General features: G+C 36.1%; 4 protein-coding genes and 1 long non-coding RNA gene across 5 annotated transcripts; 4 read left to right on the top strand and 1 right to left on the bottom strand.

Moving 5' to 3' along the window:
• Positions 1–366: 366 nt before the first annotated feature.
• On the top strand, positions 367–2,686 carry LOC108830790 (COP9 signalosome complex subunit 2). The gene is made up of 9 exons (XM_018604370.2): positions 367–537; positions 638–809; positions 930–1,170; positions 1,248–1,322; positions 1,392–1,526; positions 1,622–1,809; positions 1,898–1,966; positions 2,056–2,146; positions 2,220–2,686. The coding sequence occupies exons 1-9, from the start codon at positions 528–530 to the stop codon at positions 2,556–2,558; spliced, it is 1,320 nt and encodes a 439-aa protein (XP_018459872.1). The 5' UTR covers positions 367–527; the 3' UTR covers positions 2,559–2,686.
• Positions 2,687–3,562: 876 nt separating this feature from the next.
• Positions 3,563–5,002, top strand: LOC108830791 (uncharacterized). The gene is made up of 3 exons (XM_018604371.1): positions 3,563–3,648; positions 3,755–3,947; positions 4,091–5,002. Exons 1-3 carry the CDS (start codon positions 3,563–3,565, stop codon positions 5,000–5,002), a joined length of 1,191 nt encoding a protein of 396 aa, XP_018459873.1.
• A 5,901-nt stretch (positions 5,003–10,903) lies between these two features.
• On the top strand, positions 10,904–12,570 carry LOC108830793 (zinc finger BED domain-containing protein RICESLEEPER 2-like). Its single transcript, XM_057006290.1, has 5 exons — positions 10,904–11,057; positions 11,156–11,480; positions 11,598–12,243; positions 12,411–12,447; positions 12,551–12,570. Exons 1-5 carry the CDS (start codon positions 10,904–10,906, stop codon positions 12,568–12,570), a joined length of 1,182 nt encoding a protein of 393 aa, XP_056862270.1.
• Positions 12,571–15,515: 2,945 nt separating this feature from the next.
• LOC108830794 (uncharacterized) lies at positions 15,516–16,547 on the top strand. The gene is made up of 3 exons (XR_001946236.1): positions 15,516–15,821; positions 15,959–16,019; positions 16,353–16,547. It is a non-coding gene; the product is annotated as an uncharacterized LOC108830794 (long non-coding RNA).
• Positions 16,548–19,977: 3,430 nt separating this feature from the next.
• On the bottom strand, positions 19,978–21,453 carry LOC108830795 (dehydrodolichyl diphosphate synthase 5-like). Its single transcript, XM_057005848.1, has 4 exons — positions 21,296–21,453; positions 20,667–20,889; positions 20,516–20,583; positions 19,978–20,422 (listed from the first exon to the last, which is right to left on the bottom strand). The coding sequence occupies exons 1-4, from the start codon at positions 21,451–21,453 to the stop codon at positions 19,978–19,980; spliced, it is 894 nt and encodes a 297-aa protein (XP_056861828.1).
• Positions 21,454–25,834: the final 4,381 nt, after the last annotated feature.

Genomic DNA, 25,834 nt, shown 5'->3' with positions numbered 1-25,834 from the left:
TTGTGATAAAAGGGGGATTTGGAAAAAAAATTAAAAATATTAATAGTAATATTTTATAAATAAAATGTATTCACTAAAATTATCATTGTAATTAACCATTCTAAAATTAATGTGAATATGAAATGTAAGAAACTGACTTCTCAAATATATTATAGAGATTAAAAAAGTTTATTTACATAAAAATGTAATTCATAATTTTTATATTATATTTAACTAAGATATATAATTTTCTGTAGAAAATGGAAATCGAACAATTAGAAGATAAATATTTAATTTAATATCTTTTATTTTAAAATTTTCTTGCAAAAAGAAAAAAGATATATATTTACTTATTGTCATAAAAAAAATCTCAAAACAGGTAGTCGGCCCAATACCAAAAATCCCAACCCACCGTCTTGTTCCAGAAAAACCTTCTTCTACTTTTACCCTACTTGTCCGATCGAATTCTACTCAGCTTCGCCTTCGATTTTTGTCCGTGAGTAGCTTAATCTTCCAATCGGTGTTGGTTTCTTCTTCTTCTGGTCGTCATGGCTTCAGGTCTTGTTGCTGTTCTCTTTCTTTCAGTCTTCTACTGTGAAGGTTTAGTGTTAGGAGTTAAGAGGTTTTAAATTGATTTATACTTTTGTAACATTGGTAGATGCTGATATGGAGGACTATGGATTCGAGTATTCCGATGACGAACAGGAGGAACAAGACGTTGACATTGAGAATCAGTATTACAGCGCCAAAGGTATGGTTGAGACCGAGCCTGAAGCTGCACTTTCCGAGTTTGCTGAGGTTGTTAAGATGGAACCAGACAAGGCCGAGTGGTAAGGATTCCCGACATGTTCGTTTATGCCTAGCAAAGTTTTTTGTCTTTTAGGCTGTATTGCCTCATAATCTGTTTGAAGTGTTGCTAAAACCATTCCTTGGCCTATTTCTTTGGTCAGGGGTTTCAAAGCGCTTAAGCAGACGGTGAAGATTTACTATCGACTTGGTAAATACAAAGAGATGATGGATGCTTACAGAGAGATGCTTACCTATATCAAGTCGGCAGTGACCAGGAACTACAGCGAGAAATGTATAAACAATATCATGGATTTCGTCTCTGGATCTGCTAGCCAGAACACTGGCCTCCTTCAAGAGTTTTACCAGACCACCTTGAAAGCCCTTGAAGAGGCTAAGAACGAGGTTTCGAAACTACTTTTCCTTTTGCACCACCGTTTCTTGTTCTTAATGATTTGACGTGTTGCTTTCTTTTTTCGCAGAGACTCTGGTTCAAGACGAATCTAAAGCTCTGCAACATCTGGTTTGACATTGGTGAATACAGACGAATGACTAAGGTATAAGCTGTGGTTTAGTTTCGTTATGCTTTATATATGTACAGTCACATCTACTTTATTGTTTGACAGATCCTGAAGGAACTGCATAAATCTTGTCAAAAGGAAGATGGAACTGATGATCAGAAGAAAGGAAGTCAGCTGCTTGAGGTTTATGCGATTGAAATTCAGATCTACACAGAAACTAAGGACAACAAAAAGCTTAAGGTTTCGATTTCTTTTACCACTTTACATTTCAGATTCTGCAATTTTACTGTCTTTTGTGACCAAGACGCAAGCTAACACATTTTGAATGAACGCAGCAACTATACCAGAAAGCACTTGCTATCAAATCTGCTATACCTCATCCCAGGATCATGGGCATAATCCGCGAGTGTGGTGGCAAAATGCACATGGCAGAACGTCAGTGGGCAGAAGCGGCTACAGATTTCTTTGAGGCTTTCAAAAATTATGATGAAGCTGGCAACCAAAGGCGTATTCAGTGCTTAAAGTATGTCTCCTGTTACGTGATGAACAAAGCAAAAAGCAGATTGTTTAGAGTTGTTGAATTTTTGTTATTTTTGTTTGGCTTTGCAAAGGTATCTTGTTCTTGCAAATATGCTGATGGAATCAGAAGTGAACCCATTTGACGGTCAAGAGGCAAAGCCGTAAGTCAACTTCCCTAAAGTTATTATCATTATTTTTAAATCCCATTTTTTTGGTTCTTTGTTTCATATAGTATACCTGTGTTCTACAGGTACAAAAACGACCCTGAGATCTTGGCAATGACGAATCTGATAGCAGCATATCAACGAAACGAAATTATAGAGTTTGAGAAAATACTTAAGGTAAGTACACTATCGTTCTTTGATTTATACACCGACAGTCGATCGTTACTAACGAAATGGTTTTGGAATGCAGAATAACCGGAGGACGATAATGGATGATCCGTTCATCAGAAACTACATGGAAGATCTGCTGAAGAAGGTGAGAACTCAGGTGTTGCTGAAGCTGATAAAGCCGTACACGAAGATCAAGATTCCCTTTATATCAAAGGAGCTGAACGTGCCGGAGAAGGATGTGACGGAGTTGCTGGTGTCGCTGATTCTTGACAGCCGAATCGATGGGCACATTGATGAAATCAACCGTTACTTGCTGAGAGGTGACAGTGCTAATGGAAGGAAGCTTCACAAGGCGGTTGATAAATGGAACACACAACTCAAGTCTTTGTCTATGAGTATCACCAACCGAGTTTGTTAATTTCCCTCCACCTCTCTCTCTCTCTCTTGGATAATTGTCACGGTTTAACATTTTTCTGGTTTGGTGGATTATTTTGTACTTAGCCGGATTTGATTGAATTTACGTGAGGTACTATTTAGTTCTTAAAATTCAGTTTTCTTAAATCTTACACCTGGAAGATTCTTGTTATATAACCTTCAGGAGTGGCTATAAACCAGCGGATCCTGTGTCTGAAAATAAAAATTAGTCAGCTTGTGGACTAAACTATGGACAGTAAAATTGATGCCAAAGAGTCGATTGAGACCATGTCATGTCTTTTTCCGAATGTACTTTTGTGGCAAGACAAGTATGTGCTTCTTGCTGAATTCAGTTTTCTTAAATCCGATTTAACCACGCGTATGTAGTTGGATGGGATTCTAAAGGGATCCGAGTTCGAATCTGCACTATACCAGATTTCCACAACGCGTGGCCACAGGAGCTTTCACATTCTCTCTCCGGAAAATGGTTTACCATTTTTTTAAAAAAATTCCTATCATCGTGTAGCCTCAATTGTTATCATTTGCATTTGATTTTTAATATAAACTTTCACATTTTAAAACTAATTATTATTTAACAATATATTTTTAGTAAGAATTCTATAAACAAAAGTAAAACTCTTATAAATATTATTATTATCAAAAGAATTGTAAATTGTATTTACATATAAATAAATACTAACAAAAATTCTTAATATAAAAATGTAGATAAAAATGTGCTTTTTTGGTAAAGTTTGAAGGGAACAGGACATTAGTGGTTTTCTCTCTCTAGAAATAACGCTTTCGTTTAGAATCCTGAGGTCGGACATTTGGCTGAGATTTTTTCCCCTTTCGTTTCCTACCCGTTCGTTCAAAAGATCTTTTCCCCACCTTTCAGTCACAAGCGTTTATTCTATGGTTCTTATCCAAAAGCGATTTTAACAGTGCTGAGTGTTGGTATGAGAGTTTTCTCAATCATAAGTTCGAAGTTAGTGAAGAATGTGAAAAAGTATGACAGCCTCAGACTTCGACAAAGCTTTGTTGGAGATGACGCTGGAGGAGGATGAAGAACCATATGTGCTACCCGATAAACCGGAGTATTATTCCACCGAGAGGAACTCTCTTAGTCTTATTGGAAGATTATTAAACCCTCAGTGTCAAAAGATGTCTGATTTGATACTGGATATGCCAACTGTATGACAGGGTTAAGGGAGTGGCTCTCTCCAAAGATCGATTTCAGTTCATCTTCAAGTCCGAGCGTGATTTGAATCATGTGCTGAACAGAGGACCGCAAACCAGCAACTCGTGGTCGATTGTTTTGGACAGATGGGTCGCGAAACCGCTGAAAGATTACCTCAAGTATCTGTTCGTCTGGGTCCAAATGAGAAACTTACTGGTGAATCATTACTAACCAGAAGCTATCCATGACTTTGGTCGGTTTGCTGGAGAGGTGATTGAAGTGCCGTATGATCCGGAAAAGGCTCAGACAAAGGATTATGTTCGGATACTGGTCAAGTTTGATGTCTCAAAACCTCTCAGAAAAGTGAAAAAATAACAATTCCTAGAGGGGAAGAGGTCATCATCAGATATGACTATGAACGGTTGCAGAAGAGATGTTACACTTGTCAACGAATGAGTCACGAACAATCCATGTGCCCCATTGAGAGAGCAAGGAAGTTGAAAGTTTACGGTAAAGCTCCTGAAGTTAACCAAAGCGTCAAGGCTCAGGTTATACCAATGATGGAGGTTGATGATCCACTGTTTGGATTATTTCCGACCAAGTTTATGGGGAAGGATCCTTTGCCAGGAAAGGAAAAAATAGCTGAGGAAGTGTTGGAAGATATGAGACTACACATTATTGCAGCTTCTGGCCAGGATAAGCTTGCACTGGAAGAAAGAGTGAAGAAGTCTCTTAAAGACTTGGAAGATGACTCGATGATGAGGCAGAAAACTCTTTTGAGATTAGAGGCTCCTCCAATTATTTCAAAGGATCTAGATAAAAGAAAAGGATTAGTCTTCGACTTTAAGGCTAAGGAGGATAAACACTTAATGGGAGAAAAGTTGATGGCGGGGGCTATCTCAGCTGGTAACAAAGTGCTCCAATCAGGAAAAGTTCTCAGCCAGCCGTTTCTCCAGGAAGAGAGTGAGGAGCCTGTTCAATCAACATTTCTTCAGGAAGGCTCAACGGGTTATAACATTGGGTTCCATGAACCTAGTGTTTCCGGGGCTGCCCTGAAGAGAACCTATAAGAGACGACGACATGGCACATTCACAAGAAAGGCAAATGGGAAAGGAATAGCGAAGAGCACTGTGAAACCCGGAAAGAAGGTGTGTGAAGGAGTTACAACAGAAACAAAAAGGAAGGCTAATGATGATGTTGAGCCATCTCAAAGCTCTGAAAGGTTTAAGAAACCATTGGTGGTCCCAAATGAGGGACCGTCCAATATTTAATGGCCATATTGAGTTGGAATTTCCCGGGCTTGGGCCGTGCACAAGACTTCGCGTCTAAGGGAGATGCGGAAAGAACATTTCCCTGATATTTTATTTTTATGGAAACAAAGCAAGGACGAGATGAGTTAGTGGATCTTCATGAATGGTTGGGTTACGATAGGTTAATAACTGTGAACCCGGTGGGATACAGTGGTGGGTTGGCGCTTCTGTGGAAGCATTTTTTAAATATATCCTTCAAGTATGTGGATAGACATCTAGTGGACTTCAGTGTACAGATGGGAAATTATTTCTTTTTGTGTCTTGTATATATGGGGAACCAGTCAAGAAAAACAGACCAAGGTTATGGGAAAGATTGTCTCGTACTGGAGCTCATCGAAAAGAAGCCTTGTGTTTAATTGGAGACTTAAACGATATCAGAAACAACAGTGAGAAGCTCGGGGGTCCGAGACGAACTGAGAAGACTTTCCATCCCTTCAATGATATGCTGTCTGTGTGTAAAATGTCTGAACTTCAAGCTTACGGTAACAACCTAATGTTTTGGTAACAAAAACTGGTCCAAACGTTTCCTTGCGTCGAATTAGAGCTTTTAGACAAAAGAGGATCGGATCACAGACCTGTATTAGTCAAGCTAGTGGCTTCTTCGAACTCCTATAAGGGGGAGTTTCTAGTTTGATGGAAGATTTCTCAGCAAGCCGGGAGTAAAAGAGGAAATCAAAAAGGCTTGGTTGACAAACCACCAATTCTTTGGATCTTCCATTTCAGATAGGTTGAAAAGGTGTAAGAAATCTCTCAGTAGATGGAAAAAGAAGTCAAATACCAATTTCAGGGATAAGATAGCAACTGCATATTGCGTTAGAAGCCTAGCAGTCATCGAATTTCCCTTCAGGTAAGAAGGTTAATTTTCTCAAGTCTGAGCTGATTAAAGCGTATAAGGAAGAGGATAAATACTTGAGACATAGATGTAAAGATAAATGGGCCAGTTAAGAGAGATCTTAATACCAAGTACTATCACTCCTCGATCAAAGCCACCAGAAATAGAAAGAGAATTGTAAAGCTAATGGACGAGAAAGGACATATGCAATTCTCCGAGGTGGCCAAAGCTCAGGTTGCTACTGACTACTTCAACAATCTTTTCAAAGTAGGAAGTGATGGGAACTTTGACCACATGTTTGAAGGTTTCAATTCTAAAGTCACTGGCACTATGAATGATCTGCTGACCAGAGATCAGGTCACTAATGTAGAAGTCAGGGATGTGGTGTTCTCCATAAAGCCGGCAAGTGCACCTGGGCAAGACGGTATGTGAGGGTTATTTTTCAGAAGTATTGAGGAACTGTTGGCAAACAGGTTACTGAAGAAGTCAAAAAGTTCTTCGTCCATAGAGAATTCCCGAGAGAATGGAACTACACTCACTTGTGCCTATTACTCAAGATAGTGGATCCAGTCTTGATGTCTGATCTCCGACCATTCAGTCTCTGCTCTGTCTTATATAAAATCATTTCCAAGATTATGGTGAGAAGATTAAAACCCTTACTTCATGATCTCGTATCGCCCACTCAATCTGCTTTCGTCGAAGAGAGACTGCTTACTGATAATATCCTCATAGCACATGAGATGGTTCATGCCTTAAGGACAAACGAAAAGATTTCCAAAGAGTTCATGGCAATCAAATCTGACATATCAAAGGCGTATGATAGAGTTGAGTGGGGTTATTTGAGAGCTATTCTTCGAGCTATGGGTTTTGCGGAGGTTTGGATTGACAGAGTTATGTTCTGCGTTTTGACGGTGACGTTCTCTACACTCATCAACGATCAAGCATTCGGGAGTATTCACCCAGAGAGAGGTCTGAGGCAAGGAGATTCTCTACCTCCATTCCTTTTCATCTTGTGTACTGAAGGCTTAATACACATGCTGGAGATGGCAGTGAATAACAATAAGCTTCAAGGCATTAAGCTTCGCAGACCAAGGCCCAATGATCCATCACATGCTCTTTGATGATGACAGCTTGCTGATATGCAGGGCTGATGGAAATCAGGCAAGTGAATTGATGAGAATCTTAAAGGTGTATGAGAAGGCAACGGACAGCAAGTAAATCTAGCCAAATCATTGATCACATTTGGAGCCAAGGTACCTGATGAGATGAAAGAAGTTCTCAAAGGAGTGACGGGTATTCTAAAGGAAGGTGGATCAGGATCATATTTGGGATTGCTGGAATGCTTCAGTGGCTCCAAAACCGAAATGCTGGATTACATCTATGACAAACTGAAGGATCGACTATCTGGTTGGTTTGTTAAGCTACTATCTCTGGGTGGTAAAGAGGTTCTGATCAAGGTGGTGTCCATGGCTATGCCAATCTACGCTATGTCCTGTTTCAAGTTAACCAAGAAGTCATGCAAAAATTTAACTAAGGCGATGGCAGATTTTTGGTGGAACTCACTAGAACATAAAAGGAAGATGCACTGGTTGAGTTGGTCGAAGCTATCTCTGGCTAAAGAACTAGGCGATCTAGGGTTCAAGGATATTCAGAGCTTCAATCAAGCTTTGTTAGCCAAGCAGGATTGGCGTATTCTCAATGGTCCCGAATCCATGTTTGCTAGAGTGTTTAAGACCAGATACTTCCCTAATTCCGACTTCCTCTCAGCCAGTAACGGCGCAAGACCATCTTATGCGTGGCGGAGCATTCAGTTTGGGAAGGAACTGCTTGTGATGGGGATTAAAAAGAAGCTGGGTACTGGCAACATGATATATGTGTGGGTGGATGCTTGGATCGAGGATGACATCCCTAGAAGGCCTTTAATGAAAAACATCTTTGTCGATCTCCTCTTTTGTGTTGACAAGTTGATAGACAAGAAGAATAAGTGTTGGAACTTGAACTCTCTCCATGATTTATTTTATGAAGAGGACGTGCAGAGGATTTTGGGAATGAAACCCATTTTTTAGGAGGAAGACTTTTGGGTATGCAGCCCAATAAACATGGAGGTTACTCCGTCAAGTCTAGTTATTGGTTGAAGACCAGAGTGGCGAGGAGCAACGATATCAGAGAAGCAGAAGCCTTACCATCCCTCAACGAGCTGAAGAATGCAGCGTGGAAGTTGAAGGCTCCTTCAAAGATCAAAACTTTTGTTTGGAGAGCCCTAAGTAATGCCATCTCGGTGGGAGAACATCTAGTTACAAGGGGAATTAAGATGGACCCATGCTGTCAAGCTTGTGGCTTTCATGGAGAATCAATCAACCACATCTTGTTTACCTGTCCCATTGCTAGGCAGTTGTGGGCACTTGCTAATGTTCCATGTCCCAGGATGGTTTTGATGCAACATCCCATTACTCTAATCTTCACTACTTGATGTCATTGGGGTCCAACAAACTGATTGCTGCTAAGGTTGTTGATGCTATTCCTTGGTTAGTGTGGTTTCTGTGGAAGAACCTGAAATAATTTTCTTTTTGAGGAGAAACAAACTGGTTTGATGGAGCTAGTAGAAAAGACTTTTGTGGAATAAGAGATGTAGACCTTGGCGCAGATTAATGAATGAAATGTGGAGAGGGAAGAAAATGGAGATAGTGTGGAGCAGTTAAAGAGGTGGTCTCCACCACCAAAGGGATGGCTCAAGTGCAATATCGGGGTTGACTGGATGAAAGTTGGGAGAAGAGAAAGCGGTGCATGGGTTCTAAGAGATGAGAAAGAGAAGGTGATCTTACACAGTGGAAGAGCCTTTTCACAGATTAGAAGTTTACGTGAAGTGAAGTTGGAAGCCTTAGTGTGGTGTATTGAATGCATTGCGGCGCATCGTTGCAACAGAGTGATCTTTGCCATTGATGATGGGGACTTGACTCAGATGATACTGAGACCCAAAGCATGGCCAAACTTCAAAAGAGAAAATGTCCTTATTAGAAGTATGTTGGGAAGAATAGAGTGGTGGAAATTAGTGCGGGAGAAAAGAGCTAACAACAGAGGAGCTCTCCTCATTGATAAGAGTGTGACTAAAGGTGGTCAGCAACAATCATATGTGGCGGCTGGTCCTCCTAGATGGCTACTTAATTGCTTTGAGAATGAGGAAGTTCAATCCTCTGTTTAGTTGCTTTGAGTAGTTTTTGGATTCATTTTTTGGTATAGTTATGGAGACTGCAGGTTGTAATAGTCGTAGACTAAGAATCAAGGATTGTCTTGATGATTGTGGGGTGATTTTGGTGGGCTGGGGTGATAGCCTTCTGATGGTTTGAAAACATTGGTTAAATTTCTATATTATCTAACATATGACTTAAAAAAAATGTGTCCTTTGAAATTGTATATCCTAAAATGTCGTTTGGGTGACTTTTCCATCTAAAACGACCCTGCTGAAACAGTTATTTGGAGCATGTCATGTCAATGATTCTTATGATTAACAAGAAGGTAAGCTTGCTTCGCATTTCACTGATTGCAAGATGTAAACTTTAACCCGTTTTATTATTTGTAGTTCTAGGATAATGTGGCAGCTTGGATTTGAATTCATGATCTTGAAAATTTATTCAACAAATTGTTCATAGATTCTTCTAGGCCTGCGATTCTGAACCGAACAGAACGGTCCGAACCGAACCGAACAGTCCTTTTCACATTTTGGATATTCTTCGGTTACGGGAAGGAAACCGTTCGGCAGAGATTTATATATAGTTCGGTTATTCGCACGATTCGGTTACGAGTAACCGATTCGGAAACCCGAGAATCATTAAACCTAGCCTACCTAAGTATAAATACATTTCTTAAGCTTAATGTCGGCTAATCTTCTTAAGCTTAGATCGAAAACCTAATCATCTCTATCTAATCTCTAAACTCAAATCCATTTCTCTCAAACAGATCGATTAAAAAGGTTAGTTCTTCTTCAGTCTTCATCTTCAATCTTCATCTTCTTTCTGTTTATGAATATGGTTTCTTCAAAAACGATTTTGAATTAGGGTTTGTGTTTTGATTTGGGAATTAGGGTTAGGGTCAAAAGCGATTTGGGATTTTCGGTTTCTCACTTAAGATGTTTTCGATTTCACTTTCTTTCTATCTATTACCACGGTTTGTCTGTTGATTTTGTAGATTAGATTTTTGTTTCAGATTGATTTTGTTAGTATGAGAATTTAGGGATTAAATTCAAAATCGACATGGATTTTATGATTAGTGTTTAATTATGGTTTGATTACAGTGTCTCAATGTGTTAGATTCTCTACTTGACTTGTGTTAAATAATGGTTTAATTTTATTTTTCTTGATGTAGATGTCTGCTTGTGAAGATAACATTAACAACGATGATGATCAATCTGGAGAAGGACATGAATCTCAGACTGGTGGAAAGAAAAGGCCTGCTTCAGAGAGATCAAGTACCGAACTGCCTCCACCTACAAAGAAGAAGCAAGTTCACAGAGCAGAAGTGTGGCATCACTTTATTCAGAGGGAAGATGATCCAAGCATAGCTAACTGTCGATATTGTGGTCAAGATATAGGATGCGACTCCAAGAAGAGTGGAACAAGCGCCATGAAGAATCACATAGCTCGATGTAAGTTGTATGAGCTCTTTAAGTCTAGTGGGGGTCAGACAATGCTAGGTGGTGATAGTAGTGGTGTAGTGACTGCAGTGAAGTATGATGCTAGCCTGTTTAGGAGATCGGTCAATGAGATGATTGTGTTGAATGAGTTACCGTTTTATTTTGTGGAATCCGAAGGGTTTAGGCTTTCTGTCAAAACGTGTTGCCTCAGTACACGGTTCATTGTAGAAGGACAGCAACATAGGACATATTTGGGATGTTCTTGAAAGAGAAAGAAGCGTTGAAGCACTTGTTCAGTTCTGAGCAGAAGAGGGTCTCTCTAACCACGGATATATGGGTTGCTCCTACAACCTCTTGCAGCTATATGGTTGTGACAGCTCACTGGACTGATAGAAACTAGGCTATGCAGAAGAGGATTATTAGCTTCCAGCCAGTAACAGATCATAAAGGAGAAACGATAGCTGAGCATCTGAGTCAATGTCTTGAGGATTGGGGAATCAAGAAAGTGTTCACGGTGACAGTAGCAACACCAAGGGGAATGATAAGGCACTACAACTGTTCACAGAAGCTTGTAAGCAAGTAGGACCAGATGCTTTAGTTAGGAATGAGGAGTTGATGCATATGCGGTGATGTGCCCATGTATTAAAATTGATAGTGAGGGATGGTTTAGCTGAGGTAAAAGAGAGTTTGGTGGCTATCAGAAATGCCGTTAAGTATGTAAGATCATCCGGTCCACGGCTACAATCGTTTCAGTTGAGGGTCCTCACAGGAAAAGTTAGTAGAGGAAGCTTGTCTTTGGACTGTACTACGAGGTGGAACTCAACATATCTGATGCTGTGTGCTGCGTTGAAGTTTAGGGTTGCGTTTGAGAAGCTGCTAGCAGAAGATATGTTGTACAACGATTACTTCAACGAAGCTGAAGAGACTGGATTTAAGAGGGTTGGACCTCCAACTTCTCACGGGTGGGATGAAGTCCAGAGGTTAGTGAAGTTTCTTAAGCTTTTTTTTGGTTGCACGTTGGCGTTTTCAGCATCCAAGACAGTCACTTCAACAATATGCTACAATTAGATTGTTGTCATCGAGAGGAACCTCATCAGTTTGAGCAACAGCAGAGATGGACTTCTTCAGATTCAAGCAAGGGAGATGAGGAACAAGTTTGAGAAATATTGGGATGGTCTTATCATCATTGCAAGCGTGTTTGATCCAAGAAACAAGATGCAGTTTGCTTGCATTTGCTTTGACAAGCTCTATGGTAAGAAAAGTGTCGAGAGTAGCCATCTTAGAAGCTCAATTAGGACTTTGCTGAAAGATCTGTATGAGGAGTATGCAGTGAAGATGCGCCCACAACCTCATGGAGATAGTGGTGGTAACACTAGTGAGAATGTCGAACATGAGGCTTGTAACTTGTTCGACATTTCTGATGATGATGAAGAGTATGAGGGGAAGGATTCTTTGTACTCAGAGATGGAGTCCGAGGTTGCAAATGATGAAGGCAGTAGCGAGCTTGATATTTACCTGATGGAAAGACCAGTGCCACGAACCACAAACAGGATGGGAAGGGAATTTGATGTTTTGTCATGGTGGAGTCGTAATTCTGCTAAGTATCCAGTTCTATCAGATATGGTGAAGGATGTTATAGCTATCCAGGTCTCTTCTGTTGCTTCCGAGTCGGCATTTAGTACTAGTGGAAGTTTTTTAGATCCATATCGAAGCTGCCTAACACCCTACATGATCGAAGCACTCGTATGTACACAGCAATGGTTTCGAAATAATATACATGCCGAGAAGGTTGCAAATATGGTTCAGATGTTTGAAGAATTGGATTTTCATGAGTCTTTAGGTAAATCTTTCACTTTTTCTGTTAATGTTTATGATGTATTTTTGTGCTAATTATATTTGTCATTGTGTAGAGAGTCTGGAACTACCAAGACAAGCTGAGAACTAGAGGTAATGTCATCTTCTTTAGTGTTCTATCTCTTTATTTATTTTGTAGTTTGTAGATTGTATCTGCTGCAGAATCTGAAATGATTTTAACCTCAATATATGGCAGGTTGGACCGTTGAAGTGTGAGAGTGAGAGTGAGCGTGGTGATGGCCTGTTCTTTTTTGGCTCTCTTTCTCTGTTTTGGACTTAAGTTTCTCTATTTTTTGGTAAAACCAACATTTGAATCTATAACTCTTTGCCTTTTGAATTTGTGTTTCATGCAAAGAGAGTTAGATTCAATAGGGTAATGTCTTGTGTAATGGATGAATTTGGTTTGAAGTTTCAACAATGGAATGTCTTGTGTGTTTGATTAATTTTCGAAATGTTAAGGGATAAACCGATTAACCGAATTGAACCGACGAACCGAAATAACCGAAATTAACCGATTTAAACAGATTTTAAAAATAACCGGGAAACCTAAATATTCCGAAATAACCGAAATAAACTGAAATAAACCGACATTAACCGAATTTTCCGATTTTCATACAATTTTATCGGTACAATCGGTTATTTTCGATAAATCCGAAATTCCAAAAATAACCGAATTCCGAACCGAACCGATTAATGAATCGGTTATATTCGGAATTATTTCTCCAAAAACCGGTTAACCAAAAACCAAAAAATTGGTTCGGTTCGATTTCGGAAAACCGAAATCGCAGGCCTAGATTCTTCGTTAGAAAGTGGATTGTGTTTTTTTTATTCGGCAAATATTTGAGATAATTTATATCAAACTTTTGTGCTTTAATGGATTCACATGTCATTGCTTTGAACATTGTAGTCTTTGTTATGTATTTGGGATGCATAGTGATAAATTATAGTAAATTGTCATTAAACCAACTGTGAATTCATATTATCTTTGGCTTACCATTGTATGGAAAAAATTTGACTATTGCTGAAAAGCAAAATTAGTTGGTCTTCGTGATTAATCCTTTTGAGCTTTATTTGTTTTCTTTGGTATCCATAACTGCTTTATTTACAGGGTTTGGAAAATGAGATTGTTAATGATCTTTATATTACAGGGTTTGGAAGATGAGATTGTTAATGATCTGAGTCTAGCTGGATTAGAGCATCAACAACCATAAGAGGCGAAATAATAATCTCTTACAGTTATTATATTAACATAGTCATTTGAATTTTAAACAATAAAAAAGAACATCTATTAGATAATAACGTAATCCAGAACAGTGTTCCCAAGGGTGAAATGCTGAGATACTCTTAATGAGGCAAATTTTATTTTGTCATACTCTTACTAATTCTCGCATATTCCTCATTTATTTTATACTTCTAAAAGATATGGTTAATATCTAAATTATCCTTTTTAGCTAAACTAATCAAAATCATTATCTCCTACTCTATCTTCTTCCCTTCTTTCTCTCTACTGTAAATCTCGAACCCATATTTGATTTGTTCAAGCTCAATTCAATTTAATTTCTCCATTAATTCATTCGTGGAGAATTAGAAATTTTAATTTCAAATTCGTGTTGGGAGTTCACAATTAACTAATTGAGCATTGAGAACTATAAGTCTCGATATTTGGATGATGAAAAATACTGATATAATTATTAAAAATTTGTAAAATATTAGTATTTTGATTAAGAACTAGAAAATGTAGTAAGAACAAAATGGTATAACTATGTATAATTATGCATAACTATAACCATACAACTTGTATAATTTGGTAAACCTATACAATATAACTAAGTAAAATTGTATAGCTAGGTAAAATATTACTGGCTAAACTCTATAACTTGATATAACTATATTGGTAAAACTGTATAACATGGTAAAATTTTATGGTCGAACCGTGAAATTTCATCTAATATAATTTTTAATCATTTTGATTTTTACAGGAGACAAAATTTTTTTTCACAAACATACACTTTGATTATGAAAAATAATATTATAAAGCCGGAGATAGTTACAAATGGATTCCAAACAAAGGTGTATGCTAGTGGATCGGATATGCGGAAAGATGACCATAAATCCATGTATAAAGATATTGAATTTGAGTTATATTTCATTGGTAGTAAAACCCAAGAGATAACTGAAGAAACATAATGATATCTTAAGGTGACTGAGTCAGTGGAGTATATTGTCAGAGCATTTGAAAGATTTAGTTGATCAAGCATCACACCATAACTGTTTTGAAATTATTATTTTCAACTGTGAGCTCTGAATATTAAAAATTCTGATTTATTTCAATAAAATATACATAAAAGTGCATACTTGCTCTTGAAAAGTTTAAATTCATGAACCAGAACGAAATGCACACCATGATTAGTTGCATCTATTATTCAAGATGATTCTTCAAGACGATAAAAAAACTAAATTCCCGCCCCGAAACTGACCCACAGCACAGCGCCCATTGCTTTTGAATCAACGTCAACCAGAAAAAGAAGAGAGCCAGAGCACAGTACGCGGGACCCTCGTATGAAACCCCACTGAGCTTCCGGTGGAACGGACTATTATCGGAGAATGCGGAAGCACCAACAATGGCCATGCACAAGGCTACGTCTGGCACTCTTGCAAGTAGGGAGTCTTAGTGATTTTAGCCCCAGGCCATGCTATTCAATGGTCGCTTCGAAGAGCTGGCACCGCTTCCATCGCCTCCGACGGAATGAGAACAGCCATCCATAAAAGGACTCGTCGGAAATTGCCGGTGCCGGTTGGTCCAAACAAGAAAAGCATGGGAGTCTTTGGGCATTACTTGGGTTGAGTTAGATGAAGCAGAGATCGAATGCTTCCAAATCAAGGAAAAAGAAGATAGGAAGATTGGATGGAAAATCGAGGGTGGGAGCCGAAGGCCCCATCTACATATATCGCTTCGCCTGCTCCCTCCCCGTGTCCACTAGCGCTCCTGCCCAGAGCAAAGAAACTACCTTTTTCGTAGATGAATTAGGTTCAAGTTGATGTTTTTCACAACTCTTTCAGAGGACTCTTAGACCATCATTATCGGTGGCCCTTAGGGCCTGCCCTTATGTATTTATGGATCCAAAATAAATCAAAAATCAGTAAGGCCATCGCCAACAAGCCTAAATTAAGGTCTCTTTTCTTTGGTCCTTAACGCGACGTGGCAGGACAGGATTGGGAGAAGAAACACGCTCCGCGTTGTTGATAGTGTTTTGGAAAGAGAGGGGTTTGTTCTGAATCAAAATCAAAGGCGAGGAGTTTGTTCTGAATCAAAATCGAAGGCCATATGTTCTTATGAAGACCGAAAACGAACTCGAAGGCTAGGGTTTTTTTAAGAATCGAAATCAAAGGCCTCTCACATCGGTTAGATGAGAGTCCTTGTTCAGAATCGAATTCAAAGATCTTCTGAAAACGAAACGAAATCAAAGGTTATCTCTCGATCTTTTAGGTTATCTTCTCTTAGATGTTGTACTTGTAGTTTTAGTTGTAGTTGTAGATGAGTCCTTGATTAGATCAGTTGATGTTCGCTTCTGAATTTTATGATTTTGGATTTGGTTTTGAACAGATTACCAGTGGAACTGAGTAGCTGTGTGTTGAGTGCTGGTGATGGGTATTAGTTCTTCGAGGTTAGTCTTTTCCACCTCTCTTATAATAGTTTGCATTTTGGTGTGTAACCTGTAAAATGCTTTAGCTCTCTCTGCATTCTTTTACAATGCTGAATCTTTTGAGGTGAAGAAACTTCTTTCACTCCCACTTTGACTTAGCTAAGACATATTTTTTTTGTTTGTGAGTTGGTCTAGCTAGAAGATTTAACTTGTTGTGCAAAAAGTTGATCCCTTTTCTCATTGAATCCAAACCATTATTTAGGTTCAAATCACTAGTGGTGTTGCTTTTGAGATGACTTTGTGGTAGAAAGTTTTAAGCTTGATGATGAATCTTCTTTTGGGTTGATGGTTTAGGACTAGACTAGCAATAAGACTGAGGCTGGGCGAGAGAACCAAGTGCAAGATGGGCAAGTTCAGTAGCAGCAGCAACAACCTGCAAGTCAAAGGCAAGTGTCAAGGACTTACCAATAATCTACAAATTTTGAAAAGTCCTTAACTTTGTCTCTGAACATAAAAGTAATAATAAAATATGTTAAGGACTCAAAAACATGTCTTACCAATAATGATGCTCTTAGTATCGGCATACCCAAAAGGAGGCGCTAATTAAAAAACAAGAATTTGATTTCTTTCTTGCTCTCCCTTAGCAGCGGGAAAGGAGTCTATCTATCTGCCTAGCTTTGGTAGGGCGGCTACTGAATCAATTGATGGAGTTATATGGGAATAAAAAATCCTCTTTAGAAGTGAAGGGTTTCCCCTGTGGGCTTCACCCCTTTTGTAAGGGTTTACGAGGTGAACTCGGAAGCGTGGGCGTCAAGCATCAAGTGGAGGCGCCGAATCGTTGCAAGAGGGGGTACTAAGCGTAAGCGGGATCGACCGGTCGCTGTTCCAGAAGAAGCAAGATGGATCTTTTGCGCATGTGTGTGGACTATCGTGCACTGAACAAAGTGAGAGAGAATAACAAGTATCCTGTCCCTTTGGTGGCAGATCTCTTTGACCGATCGTCCAAAGCCTCTTTCTTCACAAAGCTGGACCTTCGTTTGGGCTATTGGAAAGTCAGAATTGCAGAAGGAGACGAGCCTAAAACCACTCCCCACCATAACAAAATGTTTCTGAAATTGGTTTAGGACTAATTTAGTAGAAGTGATAAAATACAAAAAAAAAATTGAAGATACGAAATTCTAAACTTGTTGTTTGTTTACAAGTATTATGCTTATCATTTGTTAGTATTTTCTGATTTCAATTCAAAATAATTATAGTCAAAATTTTCATCACATAATTGTGTACTATTTATAATAGAGAAAATACCATGTTCTTTTATGAATTTTTTCTTAGTACTGACCTTGTAACATTACAAAACTTATACCACGAAATTAATTATATTACAACATGATTTGATGGGAAATGATTGTAGGAAACTAAATATAAGTGGTATAACTATAATATAAATCTTTGGAGTACAGTAAAACTAAAAATGCAAAAAATAGAAAAATAAAACTTTGAAACTTTTTGTAAAACTACAAACTTGGTAAAACTTTGACACCAAAAGTGTTGTAAAAAAAATTCTCATCCAAATTTCAGAATTTTCCCTCCCAAAATTTTAATATTTTCCAGACCCCAAAAACGAAGTTGGTAACTATAATTTCTTTAATTTTTAGGGTTTTCTCATTGCTACTGTCTTCTCAGTCCTCTCAACCCATTTTCTCTCATCCACTTTTTTCCTTTTTCATATTTCTTCACCTAAGCTGCAATTTTCAGGTTTTTTTCCAGAAAATAGTGGTAATCAAGAGTCAAAATTCTGAAGCTACCTATTAAGTGATGATGCAGCAACGAGGGTATCATCGAGAAGTTCTCTTAATCTCATCCAAATCCGTATTTCCAATACTATTGATGTCTCTGTGTGGTTTCTCAAACGACCATGCAGATTAGAGACTCAATAATGGAAGAAATATATTGATAGTTATATGTTATCTTATTCCTACTGCCATGGTATTTCTGAGATTTTTGTTGTACAATCAATCATAACTTCTAACAAATTAGTTCAATGACGAGTTTTTTTTTAAGTTTTCGAAATTTGACAAATGAAAAATTAAAATTCTGACAAATTTTTACCGAATTGTACAAACAGAAAAAAATACTAATTACACAAACATGCAAAAAAATAAGTAATACTAAGATTTACGAAGTTTGACAAACAAACATGATATACTTTACAAACAAACATGATATACTTAACCAACGTTATCTTAAGTTACACCAAGTTCTACGAACATAAATAACAAATCAAGTAATATAAACACAAACAACAAAATTAGTGTGTTAAAAGAAGAAGTTTTTACTTCTTAAGGCAACTATGAAGATTAAGAAACCCTATAGTGCGAAGAAAATAATGATAGTTCTATGTTGTTTTATTTTAGTAGTTATAAGAATTTGGATGCATAACTAATTAAAATTTGTATCACCTTAATGGAATGTAAAGTTTTTTCCTATTTAACCAACTTTACACAAACACTAAAACAAAGTAATAATAAGTTTGACAACCAGAAATATGTAACTTTAACAAAATTTTACCGAGTTAAGCAAACACAAAGCAAAGTAATCTCAAGATCTACAAAGGAACAAACAAAAATGGAAAAACTTTCGCGAAGTTTTACCGAGTTACAAATATAAATAAAAAAAATTTAACTCAGTTACCAAGTTACAAAAACTTGTATAGGTTGAAAATGATTGTTTTTTTATTGTCACTTGTATTGTTTGCCAATGATTGATTTGTTCTTCATTGCTTCTTTTTCGTTTTGCTCATCCCTATGCTATTTTTCCATATTACTTCTATTGTCATTCTCTCCTATACCCTTATCCACATTCTTCTTTCATCTCTCCACTACCTAAACTACCATCCTTCTCATTTTGTTCCATGTATCTACTATCAGAGGTCAGATAGTTTCATTTTATTCTTTGAAAGCAGCACTTCATAGAAAAACATAACTATTAAATTAAGTCATCATTCACAAAGTATTACTAAGTTATACAATCTAAACTATTTAAATTTTTACTACGTTGTTCAAAGTTTTATAGTTATATCAAGTTTAAAGGTAACAACAAGACATCTCTGGGACTTCGGTAGTGCAAGAGTTGTTTTCTCCGGGTTCAATCAAATTTGCAGAGAAGAATACTTCTACCGATCTGCAGATCTCTTTCACTTGAATGACTAGATAGATGAGGTTAATGCTCTTAGAACATGCAGGCTTAGGTTCTACCAATCCGGTAATCTAGAGGTCATCGACTTGCGAGGTATGTATGAGTTCTTCGTCCTCCATTTACTTGATGAAGGAAGGGAAAAAATCAGCTTGCTGGTGAGAGAGGATTGTTGTTGGCCAAGTATGTAGATGGTATGCTGAACTTAGCATTTAGTATTGATGATAGAGGATTGATTCACAACTATCATTGTTTTACTCGTGAATTTGTTGATCGGATGTATCACATGATCAGTAGTTCGGTATTCTCAAGCCATTGGGTTTACGAAAAACCTGAGATGTTTATGTCTCTATTGGAAATAATAGATCCCAACGTATCATATGATTGCTGGTGCTCTGCAATAATAGACCGTTATAGTCCCTTAGATGGATCAGAACACGGTGGAGATGCGATCATTGTTTCTGGTAGTGTGTAGCTTGGGATTTCTATAATGATATTCATTTGACAGTTAGTCTGGTGGTGAACGGCTTGCAGCTGCAAGTACGGCCCCGGGTTCGACTCGTCTTGTCCACGGTATGACTTAGGCCTCCTCTTTAAGGGGTACAGACGCAGGCTGGTACCGGACCTAGGGGGATTAAGGCCGAAGGCCCGAACCCATCCTAGCAAATAAAAAAAAAAGGTGATTTTTTTTTCACTATTTAATGATAGTGTTATTAGAAAAATAAATAACATTAAAGTAGCATTGGCTAACTAAGCCATTTATTTGCAATACATGAAAAGTCAAAGTTCAAACTCTTCGACCAAATCGCCTCTGTCTCTGCTGATACCAAGTCAAAGCTTTGAGATACTCAGCCTCGCCAAAGTCAGGCCACAGAACATTAGAAAAGTAGAGCTCAGTATAAGCTGATTGCCATAAGAAGAAGTTACTGATTCTTTGCTCTCCGCTGGTCCTGATCAACAGATCAGGGTTTGGGTACTCACTACAGCTTGTCATTAACTCTTTGTCAATCATGCTTTCGTTGATATCCTCCACTTGGATGAGCCCATTTTTCGTCTTTTCAGCAAGACTTTTGCAGGCCTGTAAGATATCAAACCTTCCACTATAGTCTAACGCCATAATAAGATGCTTCTCTTTATAGTTCTTTGTAGCTTCTTCGACCTCATGTATCAAACCTAGAAGCGACTGGGGCATATTTGTCCGTTTCCCGATAACGGAGATCTTGACTTTATATCTAAAAGGCAAGCCGAAAAATTAACATTAACACTTCCAAAAAAAAAAAAAAACATTAACACTTCAAAAAATATCAAAACTACTGGTTGAGTACCTGTCGAAGTAAGCCATTTCGGACTTGAAGTTTTTCTCAAACATAGCCATCAAAAAGTTAACTTCACCCTGAAATGATGGAATATAAGAAAATCTTGAAATTTATGGGAAACAAAAATCAATCGCTCATTATTTGTTTTTCTAAAGCTTACATCAGGTCTCCCCCAATTTTCAGTGGAGAAAGCAAAGAGTGAGAGAGTGTTTATCCCCATGGCGAAACAGTCCATAGCATGCTCCAATACTGTTCTTGCTCCGGCTTCGTGACCTTCCGATACCCTAAGTCCTCTTTTGTTCGCCCAACGTCTGTTTCCGTCCAGTATAATCCCCACATGCTTTGGCATTCTCCCTCGTTTCCCTTTCTCTCCGATTGTACCACTACAAATTAATTAGTACGAACAAAAAATGTTTGGAACTTTAATATAACATGATCTCGAAGTAAGTAAGGAACCAGTTGGGCAAAACCTCCTTTACTGGACATGTTGAAACTTCCATATATGTATATTACTTATAGTATGCTGGTATGTGCTAATGTCTTGCCATGTCACTAAACATATTTAATCCAGTTGTAGTGTGCGTGTTTGTATGTTACAGAACAAGAAAATATATGATAGTTTTGTTAGGTTGGTTGAGGACAGACGCACTTGGCTTCTATGGAATTTACACTACGTTGTATGTTCTAAAATTAGTTAATTTGAGATTAGACTAAGAGAAACCATTCCTTAATGTACATAACAGAACTAAGAAGATGGCCATGTAAAAAGTATGATAACTAGAACCACACTACCTCTCTTCTTCATCATTGTATTGAGAAGCTGTGGTATTGATGAATATGATGATTTTTTTTAAGAAGAGGGGAAAACTTGGACGCCTAAAGATAAAGAGACAAGGGATGAGAATAAGAGCAAGACAAGTCAAGAAAATAGAGACTAGAGACAACATTTTTTTCGTTCTCAATATCTTATCAATTAGTCGTCTATTTATAGATGCTTGAATGGCTCGTATTCGAAGACGCACACATGATCAATGCTACGCAAAGATCATACATCACATGAAAATAATTGAAATCTCGTAACCGACAGATCTTAAAACACATGAAAATCACTAATGGTTTTGTCACCTAGTCCATATCAATTTTAAGACGTTTCTGTGAGCTCAGATTTTTATATTCTAGACCAGTCTAGGTAACCTTTGCATTAATTAAATCAACAGTCTCGTAAATGTGTCCCCAAAGACATAATGTCGCAACATTATATTAACATCTGTGAAAGCTAATCGCATAGATACAGTCATGCTTCAACATTTTTCTTTGCTTTTTTTTTCCTGTAGTTCATGAGAATTAACGTCTACTAGACCTTGACCCGCCCGAGCTGGCGGATATTTATTTTATGTTTTTAGTTTTTTATATTAAATGATATATTTGTAATATTTAAACATTATTAAAAATTAATATTTATAGTTATATAAAAATTAAAATTAAAAGTTTAATAAATATATTTTGATATAAATTTTAAATTTCATAACTAAAATAATATAGAAGTGGGTCATATTTTTTTCGATTCCGAAATCTTAACATCCCTTAAAACAAATAAAATATACAAAAATATTTAGAACTAAAATAAATTTGTAAAAGAAAAACAATCTTACGATGTAGTTGTTTATTTCTATAACTTGATCTGTGGCCGTGTAAATATTTATTTTCACTTTAAATTTGTTCTTTTTACTAATGATTATATATATTTGTAAATTAATAGGTATTACATAATTGTTACATTATATTCAAAATTTGTATTACACAATATCTATTACATAATTGTTAAAATTTGTATTACATAACTAATTAGATTTATATTATGAAATCGTTATACTAATAATTTATTCATAAATTATTTTATATGATATATAAATTTATTTTGATGCTTTTCATTTAAAATAAAATGAAAACTAAGGGTTCCTTCAATATTGTATTTCTATTTTAATGATATAGGTTGCTTGGTTGCTAGTTATTCACAAAATCTTTCATTTATTGTTGACTCTTAGTCTCTTACGACAAATCAATTGATCAAGAATTTATTTGAAAAGATATTATAGATAATATATTTTTTCGTAAATATAATAATTAAGGAAAATCTAGGCTCTGGTTTCTATATTTTATACATACAATAAAGACTCCACTTTAATTATAGGTTTGGATAGACTAATAAAGGATATTTTGTTTGGATTCTAAATTTATTGATTTGATTTGTGTAGAAAATTACAAAAATCGATTTGTATAGATTGTTTGCATTTTATCCTCTAAGGAATATATTTGTATCTATCTCGATTATATATTACAGTAATTAATATATGTGTTGATTATTGCACTGCACATTTTACTTCACAAACAGGTGTATCCATATGATACCATGGAGAACGTGATTGAACATTGGACTTTTAGGATTAATTAATATATGTATGATAGGCTAGCAATGAAGACTTGAAGTCATGATTTTTATTTGTCTTAAAAGCTTAAGGGAGGTGTATTCAATTTAAAATTCATGTTTGAATAACAGTGGATTTGTCATTTTAATACAAATCACCTAAAATTCTCAGTTAAATACACCCCCTAAGTAATCCTCCACTGTTTGTTTGCGAAGAAGAAAAATGCACATTACGGTTAAGCGATGGCACAATAAAAAATATATATTTTACCATTTCCATTTTCTCTATTTTTCACACTGTAATTTAGCTGATAAAACAGATTACATTTAATAAATTGTTTCTGTTTTTGTAGGTATGAATTTGAATTAGGAAAATGTATTTATTAATTGGAAAATACAACATTAATTAATTTTAAAGATTATTTATAACTTTAGTGGCATTAGAGTGTAAATAACTTACAAAACTAAAAGGTAAATTATATTTGTACTCATATTTTAATAATATAGATTGCATATCAAAATCACTAAATGCACTGCTATTTGGCCAGCGTTTTAACCTGACGGCCTAATCTGGAACTTTACATGGGTAAACACGGTGAAGTCAGGAGTTGCTGGTTATCCTAGCCACGTGAAATATGTTTTCCAGACAAAATATGTTTGTAAATTAAGTGAAAATATGTTGAGAAAACAATGTTAGATATTAAAATCTATTCAGAAATATGGTTTGCGTTTGTGGTGAATTGTTTAATGAGTTATCTAAAAAAAGAATGTTCGAACTTGTTTACCAAAAAAAAAAGGAAAATTGCCAAAATAGAACAAAAAACAGCCATGTTGTCTTTTTAGTATAAATCCATTACTAAGTTGTCCATTTAGTATAATAATTTTCATAATCCCTAAAGTAACTTTCATTAATCTAATTAAACAGCAATTAAAACGAATTTTAAAAATTTTAATAAAAAAGATAAAATAACAGATTTTAGAAAGGCAAAAGAAATCGATCAACTCAGTAGGTAGATAACTCAACTCCAAATCGGTTAAGCTATCTTCTTCCATATCAAAATCTTCAAAAACCATTCTTTTTAATCCTATAAGGTAGAACTTGATTCTAATAACAGTAGCCTCCCCCTTTGTTAATGGCAGAAAAAACCCATCCCGTAGTTTCACCAAATTCCCAAACACCACAAGTTGTATAGATATACATCATAGAACAAGAGTTTGTGAAAATCAAAAGAGAAACTATGGAGTTTGTGAAAATCGACCAAATCATGTTTTAGAAAATTAGAATATTTTTAGGATATTTTCTTAAGTGGAATTTTCTTAATTTTCGCAATAAACAGTTTTCTTATCCGTAGGATGCACTTTCTACACTATCTAGAACAATGACAAAAATCCTGAATGCAATTTATACCTCACGTAAACGTACGAGTAGTGTCTAGATTTCACATTCCGGAAATTTTAGAATACTTCATAAAAGTAGAAACCGCATTCTTAAGAAAAATAGATATATTTACGATCTCGCCTTCCCCATATTTAGAATTATAATAAAAGTAGATTTTTTATTCTAAAAATAGTAGATGGATTTGTTTATTCTAGAATTTGTTTTTACTAACCCATATTCCCTAGAAGAGAATTCTAATTTTAGTAGAACGTAATTTTAAAAAAAATGTTTATCAAGTTTTTCAACCAAAAAACATATCATATTGTGTATATGAATGTTTTATTAATTGTTTATATTTTTTATAATTTTTTTGGTTAGTAAACCTATTTATTTTATTAAATTTCAGAAATGGAAGGGGTAAAAGGAGAAAAAAAAGGAAAAATGAATTTATATTAAAGAGACAACAAGGCTGTTTTTTGTCCCATTTTGGCAATTTCCCAAAAAAAAAAGAATGTTCGAACTATAAATAACTGCGGAAAATGTATGTTTTATTGATGATAAGGTCAAAGAAAACCAATGAATAGAGAGAATTTTGTTTTAAGGGCAAGCAATGATAAGTCTGAGAGAATTGATAAATCATGGTTTTTACTTATTTTTAGTCATGATATAAGAATATTTCTAGAGTTTTTATAGTATTTCCAGATCTAGGTATGTATGGGATGTAATTGAAGCTTTTTGATCATTTTGTAGCTTGAAAAAAGTACCCCTTAAACCTTGAAGGCAGAGTCTGTTCTTACAAGAAGTGTAGATCGATGACATTCAACTATGTCGATCGACACTTTTTCAATCTGCGAGTTTAATAATGATCTAAGAAAATTACAAATTTTACACAAAAATTTCAGGAATTTCACATTAAGTCCCTAGCCGAGTATTACACTATTTATTAGGAATTTCAACAATTTTGTAATATACCCATTCTATTATTATAGAAGAGAGAACTTATGATTGGAGAGAGAGATCTGAACCCATTCAGAGAGAAAGGGAGTGATTGGTAGAGGCTGTAAGAGCTGTGGACAGCCATTTTAATTTCTACAGCCCTTTTTTAAAGCAATCATGCTTTTATTTTCAAAATTGAATCTAAAGCCAAAACATTATAAAAGGAAATATATTAGCTTTATAAAGCACTTTCTCTAGAGATTTTATTCAGTGCTCTGAAAATTCTCTACATCAAAATAAACTAAAGCCAAAGCTAAAAATCTAAAGCCTAAATCTTAGAGCAAAAAATAGAAAGCCATAGCCTTTACCAATCATCCCCAAAATCTTGAACTCTCTTTTTTTCTCTACTTTGTTTATTTACTTATTTATGCAATTTTTGAGACTGTCATTATGTTTTCTATTATTATGTCTGTAATTTCATTGTTAGATTTATGGTCTTCAAATGTTACTTAATGGACTGCTAAATCTATATTATTGTTCGAGAAATAAATTGGTTCTTCATCTAGTTGTTTTTACTGCTATCTCATAT

The sequence above is a fragment of the Raphanus sativus genome, chromosome 3 (genome assembly GCF_000801105.2).
Source record: "Raphanus sativus cultivar WK10039 chromosome 3, ASM80110v3, whole genome shotgun sequence".
NCBI lineage: Eukaryota > Viridiplantae > Streptophyta > Magnoliopsida > Brassicales > Brassicaceae > Raphanus > Raphanus sativus.
The sequence above is the reverse complement of the archived record's forward strand: the minus strand, read 5'-3'. Positions and strand labels throughout refer to the sequence as shown.